Source organism: Meleagris gallopavo, chromosome 3 (genome assembly GCF_905368555.1).
Source record: "Meleagris gallopavo chromosome 3, MGAL_WU_HG_1.1, whole genome shotgun sequence".
In the NCBI taxonomy this organism is placed as follows: domain Eukaryota; kingdom Metazoa; phylum Chordata; class Aves; order Galliformes; family Phasianidae; genus Meleagris; species Meleagris gallopavo.
The window spans coordinates 31695882-31717674 of record NC_139406.1 but is presented as its reverse complement, the minus strand read 5'-3'; the positions used below and the strand labels follow the sequence as shown (position 1 = coordinate 31717674).

At 39.8% G+C, this 21793-nt stretch overlaps 2 protein-coding genes across 4 annotated transcripts; one reads left to right on the top strand and one right to left on the bottom strand.

Annotated features, from left to right (window-relative positions):
* Positions 1–882: 882 nt before the first annotated feature.
* Positions 883–6189, bottom strand: CCDC127 (coiled-coil domain containing 127). 3 transcript variants are annotated; one of them, XM_085220572.1, is made up of 3 exons: positions 6052–6189; positions 5548–5677; positions 883–4272 (listed from the first exon to the last, which is right to left on the bottom strand). In XM_085220572.1, the coding sequence occupies exons 2-3, from the start codon at positions 5666–5668 to the stop codon at positions 3599–3601; spliced, it is 795 nt and encodes a 264-aa protein (XP_085076698.1). In that variant the 5' UTR covers positions 5669–5677; positions 6052–6189; the 3' UTR covers positions 883–3598. The 3 variants fall into 3 exon arrangements, with proteins under 3 accessions (XP_085076698.1, XP_019469429.1, XP_003204916.1); XM_019613884.2 differs by having other exon boundaries at positions 6022–6160; XM_003204868.5 differs by lacking the exon at positions 6052–6189 and adding an exon at positions 5831–6014.
* On the top strand, positions 6159–21382 carry SDHA (succinate dehydrogenase complex flavoprotein subunit A). Its single transcript, XM_085220556.1, has 15 exons — positions 6159–6318; positions 10093–10179; positions 10404–10565; positions 11055–11198; positions 11329–11493; positions 12654–12802; positions 13952–14076; positions 15297–15465; positions 15969–16164; positions 16878–17049; positions 18397–18515; positions 18870–18981; positions 20032–20162; positions 20484–20597; positions 20953–21382. Exons 1-15 carry the CDS (start codon positions 6253–6255, stop codon positions 21037–21039), a joined length of 1998 nt encoding a protein of 665 aa, XP_085076682.1. The 5' UTR covers positions 6159–6252; the 3' UTR covers positions 21040–21382.
* Positions 21383–21793: the final 411 nt, after the last annotated feature.

Here is a 21793-nt window from a genome sequence, read left to right as displayed (position 1 = left end):
CAGTTGGCCAGTTCTGGTGGAATCAGCCCAGAGCACAGGGCTGTTTGGGGTGTGTGACAATGAGTTGCAACCATGGTGCATCTCATTTTCTCTCTGCACTCCTCAGTCTCTTCCTCAGGTTCAGTTTTCAGAGGCTGCATTTACCTTCAGGTATTCCCATTACTAACCACTACAGTAGCTAGCACTTTCAGGGGTACTTATCAGTAATGGTTTTTTTTGCAGAGTAATGCTTGTGAGGGAAATTGGATTTCTAGACCAAGGTTGCTGTGTGGATACTGGTGTTGCAAACATCCCTGCAATGGTGTCTTCAACTAGATGGACTAAGACTCTCCACACTTGTTCTGGTGAATACTTACAATCCAATTGGCATGTGGACCTATGTCATGCTACAGTGTCTGCACATCAGTTATGTTGTTCATCTTAAACTACATAGGCATCACATCTAAAATATTAAACACAACTATGAACAAAAGACAGTCCTGTATCTTTCATAGGCTGGAACAGTTTCTATTGACAATTTAGAATGATGCATGGTTTGCTTGATTCCTTCATCTTCCCCCATGAACTGCTCAAGGAAATCCCTAGTAGTGCACTGGATCCTTCACACCAGGTTGTTAGGCAATATATCTAAACATCTAGACAGCATCTGTTCATTTTCACACAGCGTGGTGGTCATCTGTAATCACTTACCTTCAGTTAATATTGGTGCTCTTGTGTATTTAATGATGCTTTTCCTTTTAAAAAAAACACACTTCTGCGTGCCTGTTTAAAAACTAAACAACTCATACAGCCTTAAGATTGTGAAGTGTGCTTAGAAAGTTGACATAAAATAGCAAATTCCACTCCTCCCACCTACCTCACCCAAGTAATAAAACACTGAAGAAAGATGTAAGGATTTCTTTTATTTGTTATCCTTGTTTGCTTGTTTAACACAAATGGTATTTTCATAAAATAAAAATAAAAAACAACACCCTTCATTAAATATTTGAAAACAAATTGTTCTTTCATTCTGCATATATATATACATGGGCATTTTCAAACAAATAGCTAATCCAGAACAATAGTTGCTGGGCAACAGTTCACAATAGATCTCTCAAAATAACAGTTCACAACAGGGGAATGTTTCAAAAATACACAGCAAACTAAGAAACATGAGTTCTGGTAGAAATTAACAGGACTGATGCTTCTAAACTAGTTACACATGCGGAAAAATCTTCCTGAAATAAACTCCTTGATCTTAATATACTCTTAATACACTGATCTGCAAGTGTCCAGGAACAACATTTCCACACTTAGTTGTAGAAATAGTTGATAACTTATAAAGAAGTGAGGGTGAATATCCAACATCACATTGTATCCAACCACGTAAGATCAAACATATGAAGTTTCAACTCATTCATTTGTACTGAAAAAAAGTATTTTACCCTCTTGATTTCATTTTTTTTTTTTTAATTTTGAATTGATGTCAAGGACATGAACTATAAAAAAAACTGAAAAACCATAGCATTTCAACTTTTAATATTAAAAACTAGTGAAGATGTACAAAGTCAAGATCTGAGGCTTGAATGTATTGGCATCAATTCACTGTCTACTGTTTGCTAGCTGTGTTGCTGTAACTGCTGGGATGTACACATGAAACACGACAGCTGTGTGGTCACACCTTACACATCCTGAAGGAATTATACACAAGATAAGTTGTTTGATCAGATCTGTTCTAATGGGCACTTAGGGCATGTACATGTGGTCAGCTGCAACAGCTACACAAAAGTACTAACTCACATTTTCACGGTGCAACCTGCATAAGCTTGGCATCCAGATAACCTGTGGCCTTTCTAATGACTGTGATTGTATGTCTTTTTTTCTCCATAATTAATCATTTAAACTTTATTTAAAAATAAAATAGAACAGCCCATAAGAAGCTAATAAATTAATACAACAAAATGAGTAACACCACAAAGGTGGGCAAAAAGACAGATGGAAAATAGAGTATTTGGGAAACAAACGTGTTTAAGAATTTTGTTCCGTGTTATTTTTGCTGAGAAACTGAATTAGGTTGTATACATTACTTCAGAAGATTTATCTTCTGTCTGTTGTTCTTGAATAAAATGCAACTGAGAGGCAGTAGTAAGAGAAAACTGCATCTGCTGGAGATCTTTGTCAAACTTGGACAGGCATTCACTGAGTTGGATTGTTTTTGGGCTATGTGACAGCTAATTGCCTAGAGCAAACGTTTGGCAGTTAATAAAGAAATGCTAAAGAACCAACAAATTAAAAACATTAATTGAAGACAAGTAACAGAGAAGATCGGCATTATAAACAAAAAGGTAAACACTTCCTTTTTGGGCTCTAAGGCTGGATTAGAAAGTAGAAAGAAAAAGAGGTACGCTCCAACATACATGGCACTTTTGAAAATGAAGGTGGTTCCTGTTTTTTCTATTGGCTAAAGAACAAAGCTGTAAGGGATTTCAAGCATGGAAATGTAATGTTTTATTAATTTAATCTGGATCTGTATATTGTGGTAATAAAAGTAAAATGCCTTCTTTTTAAATCTTTACGGCCGTGTGGACATGAAGGGGTGGCCTATAAGCTCAAAATTTAAGAGCTGTGGAACAGTGCACTTCAGGTCTGGGAGCACAGACACAGTCAGGAAGGGGAAGGGTGGCTACCAGTGCCCAGCTGCATTTAGGCTCCTAGCTGGGAACACCTGTACAAGCAGTACAACCAGGTGCAATGACTATCGTGGTTCCTGAAAGCTAAAAATGTACCAAGTGCACTGGGATGCAGAGGCAGCAGCACAGTAATGTCTATAATGGAGACACACTGTTGGGTTACAACTAAAACTTTGAGGAAAAGAAAAAACATAGGTATTCTTAATGTGAATAACGTACGGTGAGAATATAACTGCAAGTCTACGTACTATTTAATATTCAAGCATGTCTCCCCAACTTCAATGTGACTTCAATCAATCTGTTTCTTTACATGTTATTTTAATTACCATCTTTTGGACGTTCATGAAGTCCTGTTTTTATTTTAAGTCTGGAAGACAATGCAAGACTGATTAATATGAAACATAATTATACTATTCTTTTCTTACATACATGTACACAAACATACATACATATTTTTATAAATGTATGTATATATGCACACACATTACGTGACAGACACCTTACTCAATTGTGGTTTCTTCCAAAGTTCTGCTGAAAAAAGAAAGACAGTGTTGAGACACCGTGCAGAACATCAGGAATAAGGAGCATGACATTATCATCCACTTAAGGAAGAAAAATTGCACTTCTCTATTGATGGACTATGACCTTCAACTGGGTAAATTACTCTAAATCAAATTGTTTTGCTGCTTCTGATACCTACTGAAGCTTGTACTGCAGACTGCAGTGTAATACAGAGATACACAAACACAGTTTTAGAGCATGCACAGCTCACTGGAGCATCTGTTGTTAAACAACACTGCACGTCCCATGCAGATACAAATGCAACGAAGAGCAGAAACTGAAATCCAGAAAGAATTTATCAGCTTCAGACTACAGCTGTGGTTGTCCCTATTCCTCATAGTAGATTGCATAAATCACCACTACTTCCCCTAACGTTTTCCTAACATTACATTTTCTACCCTCTTGAACTTCTGTAATTCAATAGCTAGTTCCCAGTATCTCAAATACAGCCACATAAGTCTTCCGTTTTGACTTCTGTTTTTGTTCATCAGATTGCCACAATAGTTATCATGTTTGAAAATATCTTTTAAGCCACTTTCCATATGTAAAGCCATAGCAACCGGATCAGTTGCTGCTTTAACTAGCAGATTTTTCTCTATTTCTAGTCTCTGACTTTTAGGTACTACAAAACTGCAGTAGATTTCCTGTCTTTCTTTAAGCCCATCTTCAAATTCTTTTAGTAAAGTGTTGGCTCTCTTCTGCCACTCCTCTTCCTTTGCCAGACAGCTTTGGTACAAGGTTCCTGCTGCTCCTGAGTGCAAAAGAACTTCTTTTTCTCTCTCTAATTTCTCTTGCTCCTGTTCTAGGATCCTTCTCTCTTCTACTAGTTTACGACTCTGGGACACGAGGGCTTCACGGTAACTCAGGGTCCTGTTGCGTTCCTTTTCAAGCTCCAGCTCCAAGTGTGCAACTGCACGACGATTTTCTATGATTATATCCCGGTACTTGGCTTCCAGGTCTTTTTGTAAAGATGACTGCTTTTTATAATATTCTTTTTTTTCTCTTTCTATTTCTTTCTGACATTCTCTGGTCCAGATCCAGCCTAAAATACATAAACGAGACTACAATGAACAGCATTGATGGGTATGGATAATTAATTTTGCCCCTAAAGAGGTTATTCAATGGTGAAAATGTTCCTTCCTCCCCCCACCCACTCCACTTGATGACACTGAGGAGTGTCCAGCAGGGTGACAGAAGTGACTGTTCCTCTCTGCTTTGCCCCTGTCAGAGCCCACTTGGAATACTGCTTTCAGATCTGAGGCTCCCAGCTCAGGAAAGATGTGAAGCTATTGGAGCAGGTCCAGAAGAGGCCACATAGATTATCAGAGGGCTGGAGCACCTCTACTATGAAGACAAGCTGAGGGAGCTGGGCTTGTTCAGCTTGATGAAGGCTCAGGAGAAATGTGACAGTAGCCTTCCAATATGTAAATGGAGTTTACAAGCATGAGGGCAATCAAGTTTTTACATGGGTAGATATTGATAGGACAGGAGGGAATGGGTTTAAAACTAAAAGAGGGGAGATTTAGATTAGATGTCAGGGGGATATTTTTTACAGAGAGAGTGGTGAAGTAAGGAACAGGCTGCTCCAGGAAGCTGTGGATGTCCCATCCCTGCAGGAGTTCAAGGCCAGACTGGATGGGGCCCTGGGCAACCTGATCTAGTGCACAATTCAGTGGTTGTCAACTTTGCCTGCGTCAGGGGTTAGAACTGATTGATCTCCGAGGTCCCTCTTTATTTATTTATTTATTTATTTATTTATTTATTTATTATATAGTTCCATGATATTCACTTCTGTTCACATATCCCACAGGTCCACATCCCACACATTTCTGCAGCTCCACACTTCACAGGTCTCTTTCAAGGATCATGTTTTGTTTGAACATATCCATTAGAATTTTTTTTTTCCTAGTACGTACACTTACTTAAGAAGGAAAAAGGAATTATTGGTAAACCGGATGGAAGTTTTTCATGCATAAACTGTACTGAGAAATTTTCAGGTCCAGTAAGCAGACATACACCACAACCTCTCTGAGGTTGTTACCGTGGGACCCTCTAACATACTAGTTATGAGAGATCTTTCTGGAGTTTATTAAAAGAGATTGAACGCCATGTGTCAAAAACGGCCACTGCCCCAATGTTATAAGCTGCGTTACTGTGAGATTCCCAAACACAGGCAGGTTCCAGGGACAGCGAACAGAGCAGAAGTCCCCAGCTGGGGCATTGCTTTGTTGCTGAGATTTGCTCCTGTTCAGAGCTTTCACTGCGGTCAGACGCCCAAACACAGCAACGCCCAGCAGGGCGGATTTGTGCTACTTACGGAAGGCAGCCAAGCCCAGCATGGGGACCAGCAAGGCGTAATTCCACCTGCTGCCTTCATCCCTGGGCTCTCTGTGATGCGGCAGGATGTTCCAGTTGGGAGGATCATTTAAGTTATTCATGAAGACACCCTGGGCGAACAGGAGAGAAACACCGTTAGCGCTACGCCCAGGGACACCGGCAGCTCCCACAGCCATCGCCAGCGGTGATTCGCGGCCAGCTATTCCGGCCCCACACCCTGAGTCACACCAGACCGCTTCCAGAGGAACAAAACCCTCACGTACGGCGTCCCACACACGGGGAACGACGCTGTCGGCCCCTCAGGCCTCACTGGCCACCTCTGTCCCCGCCTGGCCCTGCCCCGACCGGCTGCGGGAACAGCGCACGCCGCCAGCACCCCTGAGGCCTCCCGCTGCCTGCGGGCACGACCAGGCAGACGGCCGCGGACCCGGAGCCTCACAGGGTCACCACGTACCGGCCCAGGGCCGCCGCCGGTGTCACTTACTGCCCGTCCCGCCCCTGCCGGCCCGGCCCATTAGTGTACAGAAACGGGGGGTGTTGATGTAGAGGGAGGGTCCGAGGGTAAGGCCGCCCAGGCACACCCCGGTCTGCCGGTTGGTCTGTTCCGCCGGGGCCTCCCGAGTAACGGCGCCGGTAGCGGCGGCCTTGCGCATGCGCGCTGCGGGCTCCTCCGGCGCTGCACGAAATGGCGGCGGTGGTGGCGGCGTCGCGCAGCCTGGCTAAATGCTGGCTGCGGCCGGCGGCGCGGGCGGTGAGTGATGTCCTCACTCTGCCGGGCTCGTCTGAGTCCGACCTTCCTTCTCCTTCTTCCCTCTTCCCGCAGGCGGCCCGGCTGAGCGGGAAGCCTCTAGCCTCGGGGCTGGCGTGGATATCCCCCCGGGTGGGGGCCGGGCACTGCAGGCACGGGGCGCTGCGTGTGCTGCCGGAGCAGCGCGCCCGGTCCCGTCCCGCCGCGTGCGGGGCATTCCCTGTGTCGCGTCCCTACGGTGACCTTGGCGAGGGAACCGGCCCCGGGGCGCGGGATGAGGCCGAGAGCCAGGGCCGGAGCCCCGCGGCGGGCTCTTCCCGGGCTATGGACTCTGTCTGCAGTTCTTTATTTTGGAGCGAGGCCCTGGGCGCTCGGGGGCTGCTCGGCGCGGCCCCGTTGCTGCTCCTGGCCGGGAGCCTGTGGGCGCGGCTGCGGTTGAAGGGCGTGCTGCGAAGGTCCGTTCCCTGCAGCGAGCTGGCGGATCTAAGCGCTTTTTGCCCTGGCCTCTGGGTAGAAACCGTGCTGCACACTGCTATGAGGTCTTCGTGGAAAGCTGGACAGCGTCCATGTTACTGGAGCTTGGCTGTGTAGGGAGTGTTTCTCAAACATCTGACAGCTTTACTTCAGCTAATCTGTAGAGGGTCATCAGTGAAGGCTGAGAATAGAACGGTTGGAAGGGACCTATGAAGATCACGCAGTCCAACAGCTTGTTTTTTATCGTGAGAAGTGGGAGCTTTCTGTTGGTTCTTGTTTGTGTGGAGCTTGTGATGATAAAAGAGGTACAGGGAAAGAAAGCTCACAGCACACCTGTAGTTGATCCCGTCTTGTAAGGTGGCAAGTCGGCCTCTTCTCTCAGGTAGCAACAATCAGATGAGAGATAATGGCCTCAAATTGTACCGGGAGAGGTTCAAGTTGGGTGTTAAAAGTCTCTTCTCAGAGTGGTGAGGCAGTGTCACAGGCTGCCCAGGGGAGTGGTGGAGTCACTGTCCTTGGAGATACTCAGAAAATATGTGGGTGTAGCACTAAGGGACATGGTTAGTGGGCATGGTGGGGATGGGTTGACAATCAGACTAGATGAGCTGAGTGGTCTGTCTAACCTTGATGGCTCTATAAAACATGTGCAGGAGAGAGGCTCCTAATTGGAGAAAGAGGCTTAAAGAGTGTATTTACGTTCTGAATGCCAGTGAAATAGCTCCGATCGGACCTTTGATTTTTTTTTATTTTTTTTTTTAAGGCTCACATTGTACCTGGTAGCATAAACAACTCAGGGTTAGTATGATCAATATGTTCTTTAAATTTGATACTTCTTTTTTTTTTTGGTAGAGTTCTGTTCTTCACTTTGAGAAAAGCTTAATAGCAGCATCTGTGTAGATTTAACAAAAAAGTGCGTGTGAATAGCAATAGCAGTTCTGAAAGCTTCTGTTTTAACAGAAGCTAAAATGTGAGAAGGAGTCTGCTAGAGTTGTGTGGTTTTTCTGTTTGCTTTTTTTCATGTGTTTCCAGATGGAAAAAGATATCCCCAAAGTTAACAGCCCCAGGACTGTGGAAGTGTGGTATAGCCACTTCAGAAAAAATATTTTTTGAAAAAGAAATTATTTCTAAGGCATGGCTGAAAGTCTTCAGAAATGACTCCCATTTCTGAGGGAGAAAATACAGGTCAATATCTTTTTATGCTTTAGGGCATAACCACTGTTTATAGCTATTTTTTTTTTTCTTCCCTGTCACTTACGCTTTCTTTAAGCCACAGTAAGTATGTGCAAATCTATTTCTTGTGTGCTATCTTTACATACAGCAAAGATCTTTTTTTGAATTGCTTTGTACAACAAACAGACTTGTAGAATTAAGGTATGAAAAGACCTCTAAAATCATCTTGTCCAACCATCCACCTATCACCAATATTGCCCACTAAATAACATTCCTTAATACCACATCTGTGTGTTTCTTGAACACCTCAGGGGATAGTTACTCAACCAGCTCCCAGGGCAGCCCATTCCAATGCCTATTTGTTTTTTTGGAGTATTCTTCACCTAAAAGAAATCAATTATTGCAGTAATTGGAGCTGTGCTGTTGTCAGAACAACATTTTGGAGACGAGCAATAATGATAGGATATACTAGAGAATGCATGGCTGCCACATTTAAAGCATGCAGCCCATCATGGCAATTACTTCTGCTCATCTTACTTTGGTTGATCTTAGGCCTTTAAGTACTTTCTGTATGGTGAGGGCATCCAGTTTTAACTTGGTGTGACATTGGTGGGTGAACTGTTCTGCAGATAAATAACTTCTGCTACTTCAGTTTCATTTGGTTGCCAGTCAATCGCTTAATCTGTTTCTGTATGTGCAGTGTTAACGAAGATGACTTAATATGGAAAGTAAGGCGGATATGGAATTGTCCCAGAGTGTGGGAACAGAGCAAGGTGGAAGCAGAAGAGTCATTTCTTTAAGAAATGTTAATAGAATTAATTAGTAATAGCTGTTAATACTAATCTTGTTTAATTAGATAAGAACCTAATTCCCTTGGCTATTAGAAACAAAAACAAAAAAAACCAACAACAAAACAGAAGTGTGTCAGCAAGTTTGATGACACATCAGATTCACCGTTACGCAAGATCGTTTGAAGGAACAGTAAAAGAGTTGATAAAGCTGGGTTAACTAAAGGGTAATGTACTTTAAAGTGGTCATTGGGAAGTGATGGAGAAGGAGGACCTGCTTCTTAGGGTTTGCAACTGCTGGGTGATTAGACCATGGCTGTAACAGTTGCTAGGAAAAGCAAATTCAGTCTAAAAATGCTCCAGGGTGATGCCTCAAGTAGAGAAGTGCTAATACTGCATTACCAATCACTGTTATGACTTTGTTGCTGTTCTAATTAAACATACCTGCTCAGTTAGATACATTTTTTTAACAGTGTAGAGTAGGAATAGTAGATGCCAATAAACTGATGATCTATACTGTGAGCACTATAAACTCTGATTCCTTTAACTTACTAAAGCAAAGGTGGATACTGGGTGGGTTGAGGTATTAGGTTTGGTTGTTGTTTTTGTTTTGTTTTGTTGGTTTTGAATGTGGTAGGGAAGAGGGAATAACATTACAGAAAGGGGTACGTGCCCCTGTGCTTCATTCAGATATGAGCAAATTGTTCTAAATCAGTCACTGATTGTAGAGATTGAAAACAAGAAGAACAGACTTGGCTTTTGAAGCAACGATAATCAGGAACAGCCTTCCCCACCACTGTTTTTTTAAACACATTACTTTTAAGCACTGAAATAATTCAAATTTGACCTAAGAAAGTATTTTACAGTAATTCGTGTGGCTGTCATAAAGCTGTCTTCATCCTTGCTTACATAAGAGAAAATTGGAATAATATACCATGTTGACTGCAAACATACTTTTATCACTGCAGCCACAGGTAGGTCTGAGAGACTGGTTAGTGATCTGATAGTCTGTTACATCCTTTTATTTGCAGGTTGGACTTTCATCTGGTCAAAACTTTGAATGCTTTCATAACTGAGTGTAAGAGAGCCCAAACTTCACTGCATTTATTTCTGAAATACATTGATGCAGTGCACAGTGCCTGATCTTGTGGGTGGCAAGGGCCATGGACTTGGACCTGTGTGGGCTTTAAGGTCCCTCCCAACCCAAACTATTCAATGATGGTTCTATGATTCTTGAATCAGTGATGAGTAAATGGTTACTGTAACATAGAATAGTTGAGTGTGCTGAAATTCTTCCTTATGAAAAGATTTGTTTCATAATAGTTGTCTTGATTTCTTTCTACAGTGGCCAGCGGCATGCCAGACTTTTGCACGCAACTTTCACTTTACAGTCGATGGAAAGAGAAGTGCTTCTGCCAAAGTTTCTGATTCGGTATGTTCATACTTTTCTCTATCTCAAGTAACAGATTAGTTAACACCTAATGTATCAGAGTCACAGAAGAAAACAGCTCGCTGTGTTGAACCGCTTGTGTTAGTGGAGTGTTGTGCTCAAGTACATAGTGAGCTTGAGTTGCTAAAATACATTGCATATGTATGAGTAACTTCAAATTAGCTTGAAATACTTGTGATAACAAACACGTTGTTATTTTTTTCCAGATTTCTACACAGTATCCAGTTGTAGACCATGAGTTTGATGCAGTTGTTGTGGGTGCAGGAGGAGCAGGCCTGCGGGCTGCATTTGGTTTGTCTGAAGCTGGGTTTAATACAGCATGTGTTACAAAGCTGTTTCCCACGAGGTCTCATACTGTTGCTGCGCAGGTGAGAAATGAGGTGGAACATATGCTTAGAAATATCTACTGTAAGAAAGGTGATCTGGATATGCACAAGAGCATCGCATATCTGTGTGGCCTCTGTGAATATTATATATCTCTCCAAAATAATTTCAACTAAATTTATACATGTAGCTTCTATTCTCTTTTTTGTTGTGTAGCTTTGCAGCTCTGTTTAGTGGAACAAAACAAACAAAATAAATGTGGCTCTGGACTGCCTGCTCTAGTGGTTGGCAACCCTACCCATGGCAGGGGGGTTGAAACTGAATGATCTTTGAGGTCCTTTTCAGCCCAGGCCATTCTATGATAAAGAGCCATTGCGAAAATGATAAATTGCATGCATTTTTTTCACAGCCTCTGTAAATCTGTACTTGTATGTAGAGGCATAAATGATATGAAATTCGAACAGAAACCAGGGAAATCTAATAAAGCTGTACTTCACAGATTTAATTCCAGGAAAATGTATTTTTACTTTCAGGGAGGGATCAATGCAGCTTTGGGGAACATGGAGGATGACAACTGGAGGTGGCATTTCTATGATACAGTGAAAGGATCTGACTGGCTGGGTGACCAGGATGCCATACACTACATGACTGAGCAAGCCCCAGCTGCAGTGATAGAGGTGAGCTTTGCTGGCATTGATGATAACTATTTACAACGGACTAGCACTCAGAGTAGTCTTCTCACTAGAAACACAGTGAAGTAACTTGCTGCTTATTATGCACAACTGATTCTTGTATTTGATTTAACAGCTGGAAAACTATGGGATGCCATTCAGTAGAACAGAAGAAGGAAAAATCTATCAGCGTGCATTTGGTGGACAGAGTCTTCAGTTTGGAAAAGGAGGACAGGCTCACAGATGCTGTTGTGTTGCAGACAGGACAGGACACTCACTCTTGCATACTCTGTATGGCAGGGTAAGGAGCTGTGAAGTATGGCAGGGTAAGGAGCTGTGAAGTAAAACTTGTTGTTTGTTTTTTGTAAGTTTTGGTGGTATTTTAATTCCTTTTTTTGAATGGTATTTTCTGGTGTTGGATATACACAAAAAAACTTGCATGCCTATCAGTGAGGAATCTGGGAAAATTTCCTTTCTTTGCGAGGCACTATGGAAGTGTATAGGCATATGATGCTTGCTTTTTTTGTCAGGAGTACACAGAAATTAGAACATATTGAAAGATTGTATTTGTAATGGATGTCTGTTGTGAAGACAGTGGGTGTTAAGTAGCTGTTAGTTTTGTGATCTGAAATAGTTCTTCATTGTTACTGCTTCTGTATCTGTTCACTAGATCCAGACAGAATTTATCTGAGTCTTCCTCAAAGTCTCTTTTCCTCTAAAAAAGGTGATGCAGTGGCATTGGGAAACTGATAAAAGATACCAGGCAGCATTTTTTTCCATTATAAAACGGAGCAGGGAGAAATGAAGCATAAATGCATAAGGGGCAACATGGTCTTCTAGAGTTTTCTCTATGAAAATAAATTACTATTGTAGTCGATTTTACAAACTGCAACTGTGAAATAAAATCATTCTTCTTAACTGGTACTAAAGTACTTGAAACCTGAAGTTCATACCTAGTAACTAATTATTATTTACTTAGTGGTTAGCTAATTTCTGTCCTTCAGGTTACATATGCTGCTGCAGTAAAAATGCTTAGCAGTTCTGATCCTTGAGGGCATGAAAGAATGTCTCTAGCTTGGTGATGCCTGCTGGCTGTTTATGGCTTCTGGAGGTGTATTCTGCTTTTCCGAGAGACCTCGTAATACGTGCTTGTACAAGCAACAAGCACTGCAGCTGACTGAAGTGCTGCCAAACACTGAAAATTTATCCTGCTGACTAGCTATGAATTCTCAGAATTGAGTGGTTTGGTAACTATATGCATTTGAGCTAAATTAGACTTGTTAGTAGATTTTTATGAAGATTTCTAGAGGAAACTGGCTTCTCTGACAGTTGGTGGAAAGTTGTCCTTACCATTGTGATACAGTCTGTTTGCAGTTCGACAGTTTTGAGAAGAGGCTACTTAAGTATGTGGGGTTGTTGTTGTTGAAATTCCTTTTTAAATTCTTTTTTATTTTCCTCCAGTCTCTAAGATATGATACCAGCTACTTTGTTGAATATTTTGCCTTGGACCTGCTGATGGAAAATGGAGAATGTCGGGGTGTTATTGCTCTTTGCATAGAAGATGGCACTATACATCGTTTTAGAGCAAAGAACACTGTCATTGCCACTGGGTAATGCAAAATTTATGGTAATCTTGAGAGTGCTGCTATTTAGAGGGCTGCGTGTTTTGTACGTGTGTCTGACTCCACAGTATGGAGATGACATACTGCCTTGAGGGGGGAAAAAAAAGCAGTTATGTTTTTCCCCTTCAATCAAAAGCAGCATTAGTGTGAACTCCATCACTTCTTAGGGGAAAAAAGCATCTATTACATTTGTACTGAGATATAAATTTAGTAAGAGGTCTAACTGTAAAGTCTAGAATAATGACATAAAAGTGAAATGTTTAAGAGCATTATGTATGGTCCAAATGATCTTAAATTTCTAAAAAATGTGCTTTAGAAAGCAGACATTGTGATGTTACAAAAGTATGTATATCTCTATGAGACTCTGAGTTTCCAGTAGTAAACAGCTTTTTCAAGGTTCTTGAGAATCTGTTATATTAAGATGACAAAACTATGGGATGAAACTGTCAGAAGATAAGTGTAACTTTACATCACTGGTTGCAGAAATTTGGGTGTTTGTACTGGAGCACTATTTGGTTTGGAGTTCTGCTGCTTATTGTTTCTTATCTGTTTCAGTATGATAGATGTGTTTATAAATACTTTGCATAGAAAAATGAGCTTGCTGGTTGAAATTTGACTTTATTAATAAATAACAGTGGCTTTAATACTGAAGTAATTTGAGCTACCTAAAATAAGTAGTTTAATATTTCTTGTGAGATTTTATCCTGAAACTAGGGAGTATTGGCAGTGCTCAGAAACACTGGAAGCTAATATCTTTGCTGCATGCATGAGAATTTACTGTTATTGAATTTTAGAGAAGCAACTTTTCAGATCTAAGCACGTCAAATCAGGTGCATGTGTATACACATGTAAGTCATTTTGCTAAAACTACTAGTAATAGTTTTACTTGAGAAAAATTAGTTTCCATTTACTTTGTCATTAGCCATTTTTCAGATGAGGCTGACTATAACAGGACTGCATCAGTTTTTTTTTTTTTTAGTTGAACTTAGGAAAAGCTAGGTATTTTGGTATTACTGTTAGGTAATTATCCCTTAGGTATTTTGCTTATTGCTCTTTTCTAGTTCTATCACTTTGCTGACTTGAGCAGTATGATGGGGTATTTTTTTGGTAATTTTGTTAACTCTTTGTGTTCTGCAGGGGGTATGGCCGTACTTACTTCAGCTGTACATCTGCTCATACTAGTACAGGTGATGGCACTGCTATGGTTACACGAGCTGGCCTTCCTTGCCAGGACTTGGAGTTTGTACAGTTCCACCCTACAGGTATGGAATATAATTACAGACTATAAAGTAATACAGGTAACTTTTTTAGTATAATGAATTTTTTTTTTGTGGTTTTAAAATGAGCTTGAATCAGTTTGCATTTTTCTGCTGCGCTTCATTACTTTGTTAATTGCTCATAGGGGAATGTTCAGACTTGTCTGCAGCTGTTGTAGAAAGTAAATCTGAGAGTAAAACTATTCCCATATGAGAGGTCACAGCTGATGTAATACCAGTCTTAAATACAAAGGGTGCTGCTTTTTCAAGTTGAAACTCCTTTACCTATGAAATGTGTGCTGCTTCCTGTGCTCAAAATAAGAAGTTTAATAATAAATAAAGGAACATGGGATAGATTTGTATACCTAAGGAGTTTCACATAAGAATATGCTGTGAAAATGGGGTAGTTGAAGTAAAGATGTATATTTCTGACCGGGGTTTCATAGCACAGTATCAGTGTCTAAACTGGAGGCAGCAGTGGTCACAGACTAAGAAATAAAGATCTATTATTTTTCGCTTGTTGCTAAATAAATGCTAAGTTTTAACTTCTGGCAAATGATTTTTTTTTTGTATTTTTACTTCTACAATGTTATTAATTAACCCTGTCAAGGATTATGTCAGTGTTCATTTGATGCAACTGAGGCTTTTGTAGTCAGAGAAGCTTTATTATTTGTAATTCCATAGCTTTTCATATAATTATCAGGTGCATGGGATGTCAGCATTTTTATTTTTCTATGATGACCAGTGCTGAAAACTCTTTTATTTCTGATAAGTAAGGTCTTAGTAAGCTTTTACATTTGACACAGTTTGAAGTCTTCTTGTGCTGTCTTAGCACAGGAGAAGAGGCAAGAAAGATGAGCAAGCAGAACTTGAGATGATCAATTTTGGTTTACTTTGAAATCTTGAACCAAGTAATTTATGAAGATCTACAAAATCTCTGTAAAATTCTCCTTACATATTGACAGGTGCAGATCTCTTCTGGTTGTAATGTTTTAGATACCACAAGTCTTCCAAACGAACTTGCTCACTTTCCAGTAAGAATGCTTGATAGAAATAACACTACTTGTTTCTAAGTGGCCACAGGTGACAGTTATTAGCAGGTATACTAAGGTAGAAAAAAGTCTAGCCACGTGACTTGTTTGCATTACCTTGCTCCTGCAATCTTGCTTGTCTTGGTTAGGAAATTCTCAAGTCTTTTATTCGATGGCTATTTTCTTTCTTTGCAGGTATCTATGGGGCTGGTTGCCTCATAACTGAAGGATGTCGTGGAGAGGGAGGTATTCTAATTAACAGTCAAGGTGAAAGGTTTATGGAGAGATATGCACCTGTTGCTAAAGATCTGGCTTCCAGGGATGTTGTGTCTCGCTCTATGACCATAGAGATACGAGAAGGAAGGTTAGTTAAATATTCTAATAAAGCTTCAGAATGAATGTTTCATCATAGTAGGTTATATTGCAGTGCAGTAGTTTATTTGTTAAATACCTGAATACTGCATTTGGCACAAAAAATTTTACTTATTCCTTCTTAATGCGCCCTAGGAGGGGGAAAGGGGGAACATAAGATGTTACGGATTTTGTGATCTAATTCTTTATGTCTAGGGACAGTTGTTTAATTATCATAAACTTTTACATCTATCTGTGAAGATGCAGTTGTTTAAAGTCTTAAATGCTGTGAATTGTTGTGAGAAGAAAGCTGGATGATGAAAAATACACTTCTGCCAAAGTGAATGGCTTTAAAATATGCTAGATATTCTTTTTTTTGTCAGAGATAAATTTTAAAATCTTTTTTTTTTTTTGCAAAGGCTATTCTAATCACAAGTGAAACAAGTTAGCTTAGAAAAATTACTAGCTTTTGCAGAATTTCTGTTGTGTTCCAATGCTGAAACTTTTATTTTATAGGGGTTGTGGCCCTGAAAAAGATCATGTGTATTTGCAGTTGCACCATTTACCACCCCAGCAGCTGGCAACTCGTCTCCCAGGGATTTCAGAAACAGCTATGATATTTGCAGGAGTTGATGTCACTAAAGAGCCTATTCCCGTTCTGCCTACTGTGCATTATAATATGGGAGGTATTCCTACTAATTACAAGGGACAGGTAAGTAATACAGATCATTTTTAGTGGATGAATTTTCATCTGCTGTTAGGAAATGACTATCCAAATGTAAATGTAAGAGTGCTGAATAACATTAATAATAATGTTAGAGCATTTAAAACACACAATAAAGTTTGATTTTGTAAATCATGTTCCAGTTCATCTGGAGATGAAGATCTGGGAAACCTGTAAAATGAAGTTAACAGTTACTGTCGTATCTGTCAAGAATTCTGACTATCAACTTGAGAATAAGATACAGTTGAGGGATCGAACTAGGACTCTGTTACAATTAATTTAATGCATATTAATTCTCTTTACCTCCTGTAATCACAGATTCCTTCAACTTAGATTATTTAGATATCAACTTGATAGTGTCAGCTGATTCATTTATTTTTTTCTAGTACGTTGCATCCTACTTTCTAAATACAGATTTTTTCCCTTGGTAATGCGTACAGGTCAGATTTGTATCCTCCCCTTTTCTAACATTCTGCAGAATTGTGAAGTAGTATATGGTTATGTTAAGTACTGTTGAATAAATTATAGATTTTAGTGCTATCTGTATTTACATAGTGTTATTAAACTAAGATGTTAATAGATTTGGAGAAAACTTTAGATGGTGTTTCATCGTTACTTGCACATGGTGCTTGAAAAATGAGGAGGCTTGCATTCTTAAGCTGTTTGAGAAATGAGTGTTAATTGGCTGTCTGCAATGGTAGGTGATCACTCATGTGAATGGAGAGGATAAGGTGGTACCTGGCTTATACGCTTGTGGGGAAGCAGCATCTGCATCTGTCCATGGTGCTAATCGACTTGGAGCAAACTCCCTTTTGGATCTGGTGGTCTTTGGTCGTGCTTGTGCCCTTACTATTGCAGAGACCTGCAAGCCTGGTAAGTGTTAGTATTTGTCTTACTATTACGGAGGTGTTAATGATTTGCTACTTGCTTTACGAGTTGCTACTTACTTCAAATTCAGAAGACAAGACCTACACTATCATTTGTTAGAAAATGGAAGAATTGGTATTTATACTACTTATATGCAGATTCTTAAGTGTGCTGCTGCTTGTCATTAAGGCTTGCTTTGTAAGCTTATCCACTTAAAACTGGTACTCTCAGTACTACTGGCAAAAAGAGTTGAAATTTTGCACAGTTCAGTAAAATATGATGTTGAACATGAAGATTTGACTTCTCTACATTCTGCACTGCATATTCTGTGTAAGCGTCCTTTGCTTTTACACTTCTTTCATTTGGTGGGATTTGCTGCCACCTTGTTGATATATGAGGTTGGACTACACATGCAAGTGATAGGAAAAAAAATAGTAAAAATTGTAATATGCTCTTCCTCTGTATATGCGTTATCATTGATGTATGTTACTTTTTAAATAATTTGGTTCAGCAGTAGCTACTAAACTTCAAGTTAAAAACAAAAAGCAAAACCAAAAAAACAATGAAACATTCTAAGAGGCAGTTACATTACAAGAGTGGCTAGTAGTTTTTACCTGTTTTCTCATAGTTTAACAGTGCAGAGTGAGACTAATAAAAATAAACAGCAGCAAACTTCTACCTTCCTCCCCTTGCCCCAGCCTGTGTGGAGTGGTCTGTGATATAATCCCCTTGGATCTAGCAGTATTTATTGGTTCTGGGTTGTACAAACATTTTATTTGGATTAGTCCTGTGGCTTCTCTGAGTTTGAAGTTGTGGGAAACTTCTTACTAGTCTGAATGCAGAATTGCACAGATGAAATGTGTTAGTCAGGTATTGCTTGTGTTTAGTTTAATGATGTTTGTCAACCAGCAACAGATAGTTTCTAGTGTTGGAGAGAAGATGCAGAACTCTCATATAGCTGCCAAGCTTATTGGCTGAATCCTGGTCATAAACAGGGACCAAGAGAAGATGGGAGGTCTGAGGATGAGGAGACAAGGCAAGAATAGGAGGAAAATAATGAGCTACATCCAGTGAAAGTTATTGCACAGTTCAGAATTTGTACCAAGTGCAGTTTTTAAGGAGTTAGCAGCAGAACTTAGCCTGACCTAAAATTTCCGTACCAACTATCACAGGAAAATAAAAATAAAATATTCCACTGGGAACTCTGTTTTTTGAAGTGCTATGAATACCATAGGTTTGGGAAAATTGCAGTCAACTTATGTCTCAAAGAAAACAGATCTGAGTTAGTCATTACGACTCTATGAATCTGCCAGAAACATTCACCTACTGAACTCGCTGAAATTTTCTTAACAGGAGAACCAGTTCCCTCCATTAAACCAAATGCTGGTGAAGAATCAGTTGCTAATCTTGACAAATTAAGATTTGCTGATGGAACCATAAGAACTTCAGAAGTGCGACTTAACATGCAGAAGGTAAGCTTCGTTACGTGAAAGGCAGAAAAAAAATTGCAAGCAGAAGAGATGGAATGGTCACATTGCTGAGTGACCACTTTTTTTTAAATTTGCCTTGCAGAAATAAAAAGGAGTATGGGAAGATGTATGTGTACAATAAAGCTGTATCTCTGTTTCCTTAGCTGTTTCTTTCCTTTGTGAATATTCTGTTATCCCACTGATAATAGAGAGGGTTTTCCTCTGTTTGAGGTAAACAGGAAAATGTTTTCTTCAGGAAGTCAGAAAAGCTCTGTATCAAGCTCTGCTAGAATTAAATTATGTGGAATATTATGCACGTACAGCATATGAAATTGATCTTTTTTTACTGTCTTGCAGACAATGCAAAGCCATGCCGCTGTATTTCGTACTGGCTCTATACTACAAGAAGGCTGTGAAATACTTAGCCAAATTTATCGTGATCTGGCTCATCTAAAGACATTTGACAGAGGTAATTTGATAGCAAAGAATTACTGAGAAAGATGACTTTGTTTTCCTTCCATAGACCTTCTGTTTTATTTTGTTTAAAATTGAATCGACTTGATTATTTTGCATCTTTAGATCTCTACTTGCTAAGCATGGAAATCAGCAAAGTAATTGATCTTATTAGGCACTCTCTAATTACGTAGTACTTCAAAGAACGTGATGTGAATTTGTTCAAATACTAAGGGGAACTTCATAAATATGTTTTGAAAAGACCAGTGACTTGCAGAAAGGTGGCAAGACACTTTATTTTTAGATTGAATGCTCAATTTTATTTCTTCATCTGAGCAGATAGCTCTCACACAGATACTGTCATGTCTTTTAGTGTATCTAAAGACTTGATGAATTAAGTGCAACTGGTGGTGTATGTTTTCTCTGCTCAAGCTGCGTGTTTCTTTCCAGCTGCTATGTCCTTCTTTAGACGTGTATTCAAACACTGAAATTATAACAATCTCTCCTGGACAACTCTCATCAAGCATCAAGAAAAGAAGTGTTGTGATATAACATAGGAAATAAAATGAAGTATATTCATGTAAAGAACTTGGGGTGTGCATTGGAGATATTTAAGAGGAATCTTGTATATCTAGCTAGCTGGCTTCTTTTTTCAGTCTGAGGGGGAGCCCCTGGGTTTGTCTGGGTCTTTTAGACAACCACTTTAAAAAAAAAAAAAAAAAAAAAAGCCATCTGGCCTCATCCTGTCAACTGAAATGAGATGTGGGAACTGAATTGTAAATTGTACATAAAGCAGGTGACAATTGGTATTATAACTTGGTCTCAGAAGTGCACACGCACTCAGTAGTGCACCTGGACACTTTTTTGTAATAGTTCTAGATTTTTTTCTAAGGTTGTAGGCATCAGTGTAGAGCCTTCCTTGGAAATACTGAGTAATTCAGTATTGGAGTACTGTGATTGCATTCTGTAGAGCATGGACTGGTTTGTGCGTATCAGCACTAGATCAGAAGTAAATTAAGAAAACTTCTTTGTAGAACACCTTCCACAGTGTTTCAAATTTTACTAGGTATTGTGTGGAACACTGATTTGGTGGAGACCCTCGAACTGCAAAACCTGATGCTTTGTGCCCTGCAGACCATTTATGGTGCTGAGGCTCGCAAAGAGTCCCGAGGTGCTCATGCCAGAGAGGACTATAAGGTATGTATTTTACGTGACCTGGATGTAGGATTGAATTTGCTGTCCTTAATGTTCCAATGCATGCATTGGAATGATTAGGGAGATCTGGAACAGTAATAATAGGGTTGTGAATGTGCGAACAGGGTTGAAGGCAGAATAATTCTGTGTAAGGAACATGATTTTAATACTGAAGCTTAGCAAGGACTTTAAATTTTGGCACGGGTAGTATTAAAACAAAGCTTGCTGGCTGTTAGGAGGTGTATTACAGTTGCAACCAATAATGTGATTCTAAAGTCATTTGCAGATGCCAATTTCTTGTCTATTTTAACATTTTCTCCTTAGCTACGGATAGATGAGTTTGACTATTCTAAGCCACTCCAAGGCCAACAGAAGAGGCCATTTGAAGAGCATTGGAGGAAGCACACCCTTTCATATGTGGATGTCAAGTCGGGGAAGGTATGCTGAGTCTGGTTGAGAGTTTCCCTGTCAGCAGGAAGCAGTCCTGCTGGTCAGCTGTTGATAGCATTTTTTTTAAATATATAATCTTCCTATACCATTTCAGATCAGACTTTTGGTTTTAATAGATTCAGTTGGTTGGTAAATTGGTAGAACTTAAATATTTATTGAGGGTTACCATGTGTTTGTTTTCCATGGAATTAAATGAATAATGGGGAAATGGTTTAACATAAGTCATAGTTGCCCATGTTATTTGATCATTCCTGTTAACTAGCCTGTCTTTGTTAGATATGAGATTCCTTTACCTTGATTTTTTTTTTTTTTTCCCCCCCCCCCCCGTTCTTTTTTATTTTAGGTTACCTTGAAATACAGACCTGTAATTGACAGAACTTTGAATGAAGAAGACTGTTCAACTGTTCCGCCTGCTATTCGCTCCTATTAGTAACTTAGATTCAACTTGCAGTCCTCTGCCAGAGAGGATTGGTGTACATATGCATAGCAGAAGCAAATCAAAATACTGCTCTTAACTATCAGTGAATGGAAAAATGTTGCTTCAAGGTTTTGCTAACTTATGTTCTGTTCTTTGGCTTACTCCGTAACTATGAAAGTGGAACGCAGAACAGCTTGTGTTGTTTCACTCATCTTCCACAACTCAAAGGGAAAACACAAAATGTGTCTAAATAAAGTAATCAGAAGTTGTCCCAGTATTTGTATTTATTCTGAATACGCTGGTATGTATGTAATCATACATGCAAAATAAAGACAGTTATTTTAAAAACAAGAAATGTATTTTGAGTTTTAGACAAGACTGTCTAAAATTGCTGACTTCAACTAATGGGAAAATAATATGGTGCTGAAGTAATTAATGTTAGAAATAAACCAAAAGTTTTAAACTTGTAGAAATTGTCATATTTCTGCTTTGCAGAAGGAAGCAAGATACCCAGCTGGAAGTGTAAGTAGAAATTAATAGTAGTATTCACTATTTTAAGTTGGCTTTGTAAGAAAGATTGGGCCAGGCCCCTGGTGGAGTCATTGTCCCTGGAAGGATGGGCAGAGATGGAACTGAGAGGGATATAGTTGAAGGACGTGGGTCGATTGTTGAACTAGATGGTCTTGGAAATCTTTTTCAATCTTTGTGATTCTGTGGTCTCTGGAAATTACAAAACTTTTGTGGCTTGGTCCTCTCTTTTCTCTCA

Coding starts and splice junctions, on each gene's coding strand:
- SDHA (XM_085220556.1), top strand. CDS start 6,253: ATGGCGGCGGTGGTGGCGGCGTCGCGCAGCCTGGCTAAATGCTGGCTG. Junction 11,199..11,328: donor CCCCAGCTGCAGTGATAGAG/GTGAGCTTTGCT, acceptor TTGATTTAACAG/CTGGAAAACTATGGGATGCC. Junction 11,494..12,653: donor TGCATACTCTGTATGGCAGG/GTAAGGAGCTGT, acceptor ATTTTCCTCCAG/TCTCTAAGATATGATACCAG.
- CCDC127 (XM_085220572.1), bottom strand. CDS start 5,668: ATGAATAACTTAAATGATCCTCCCAACTGGAACATCCTGCCGCATCAC. Junction 4,273..5,547: donor GCTGGGCTTGGCTGCCTTCC/GTAAGTAGCACA, acceptor TATGTATTTTAG/GCTGGATCTGGACCAGAGAA.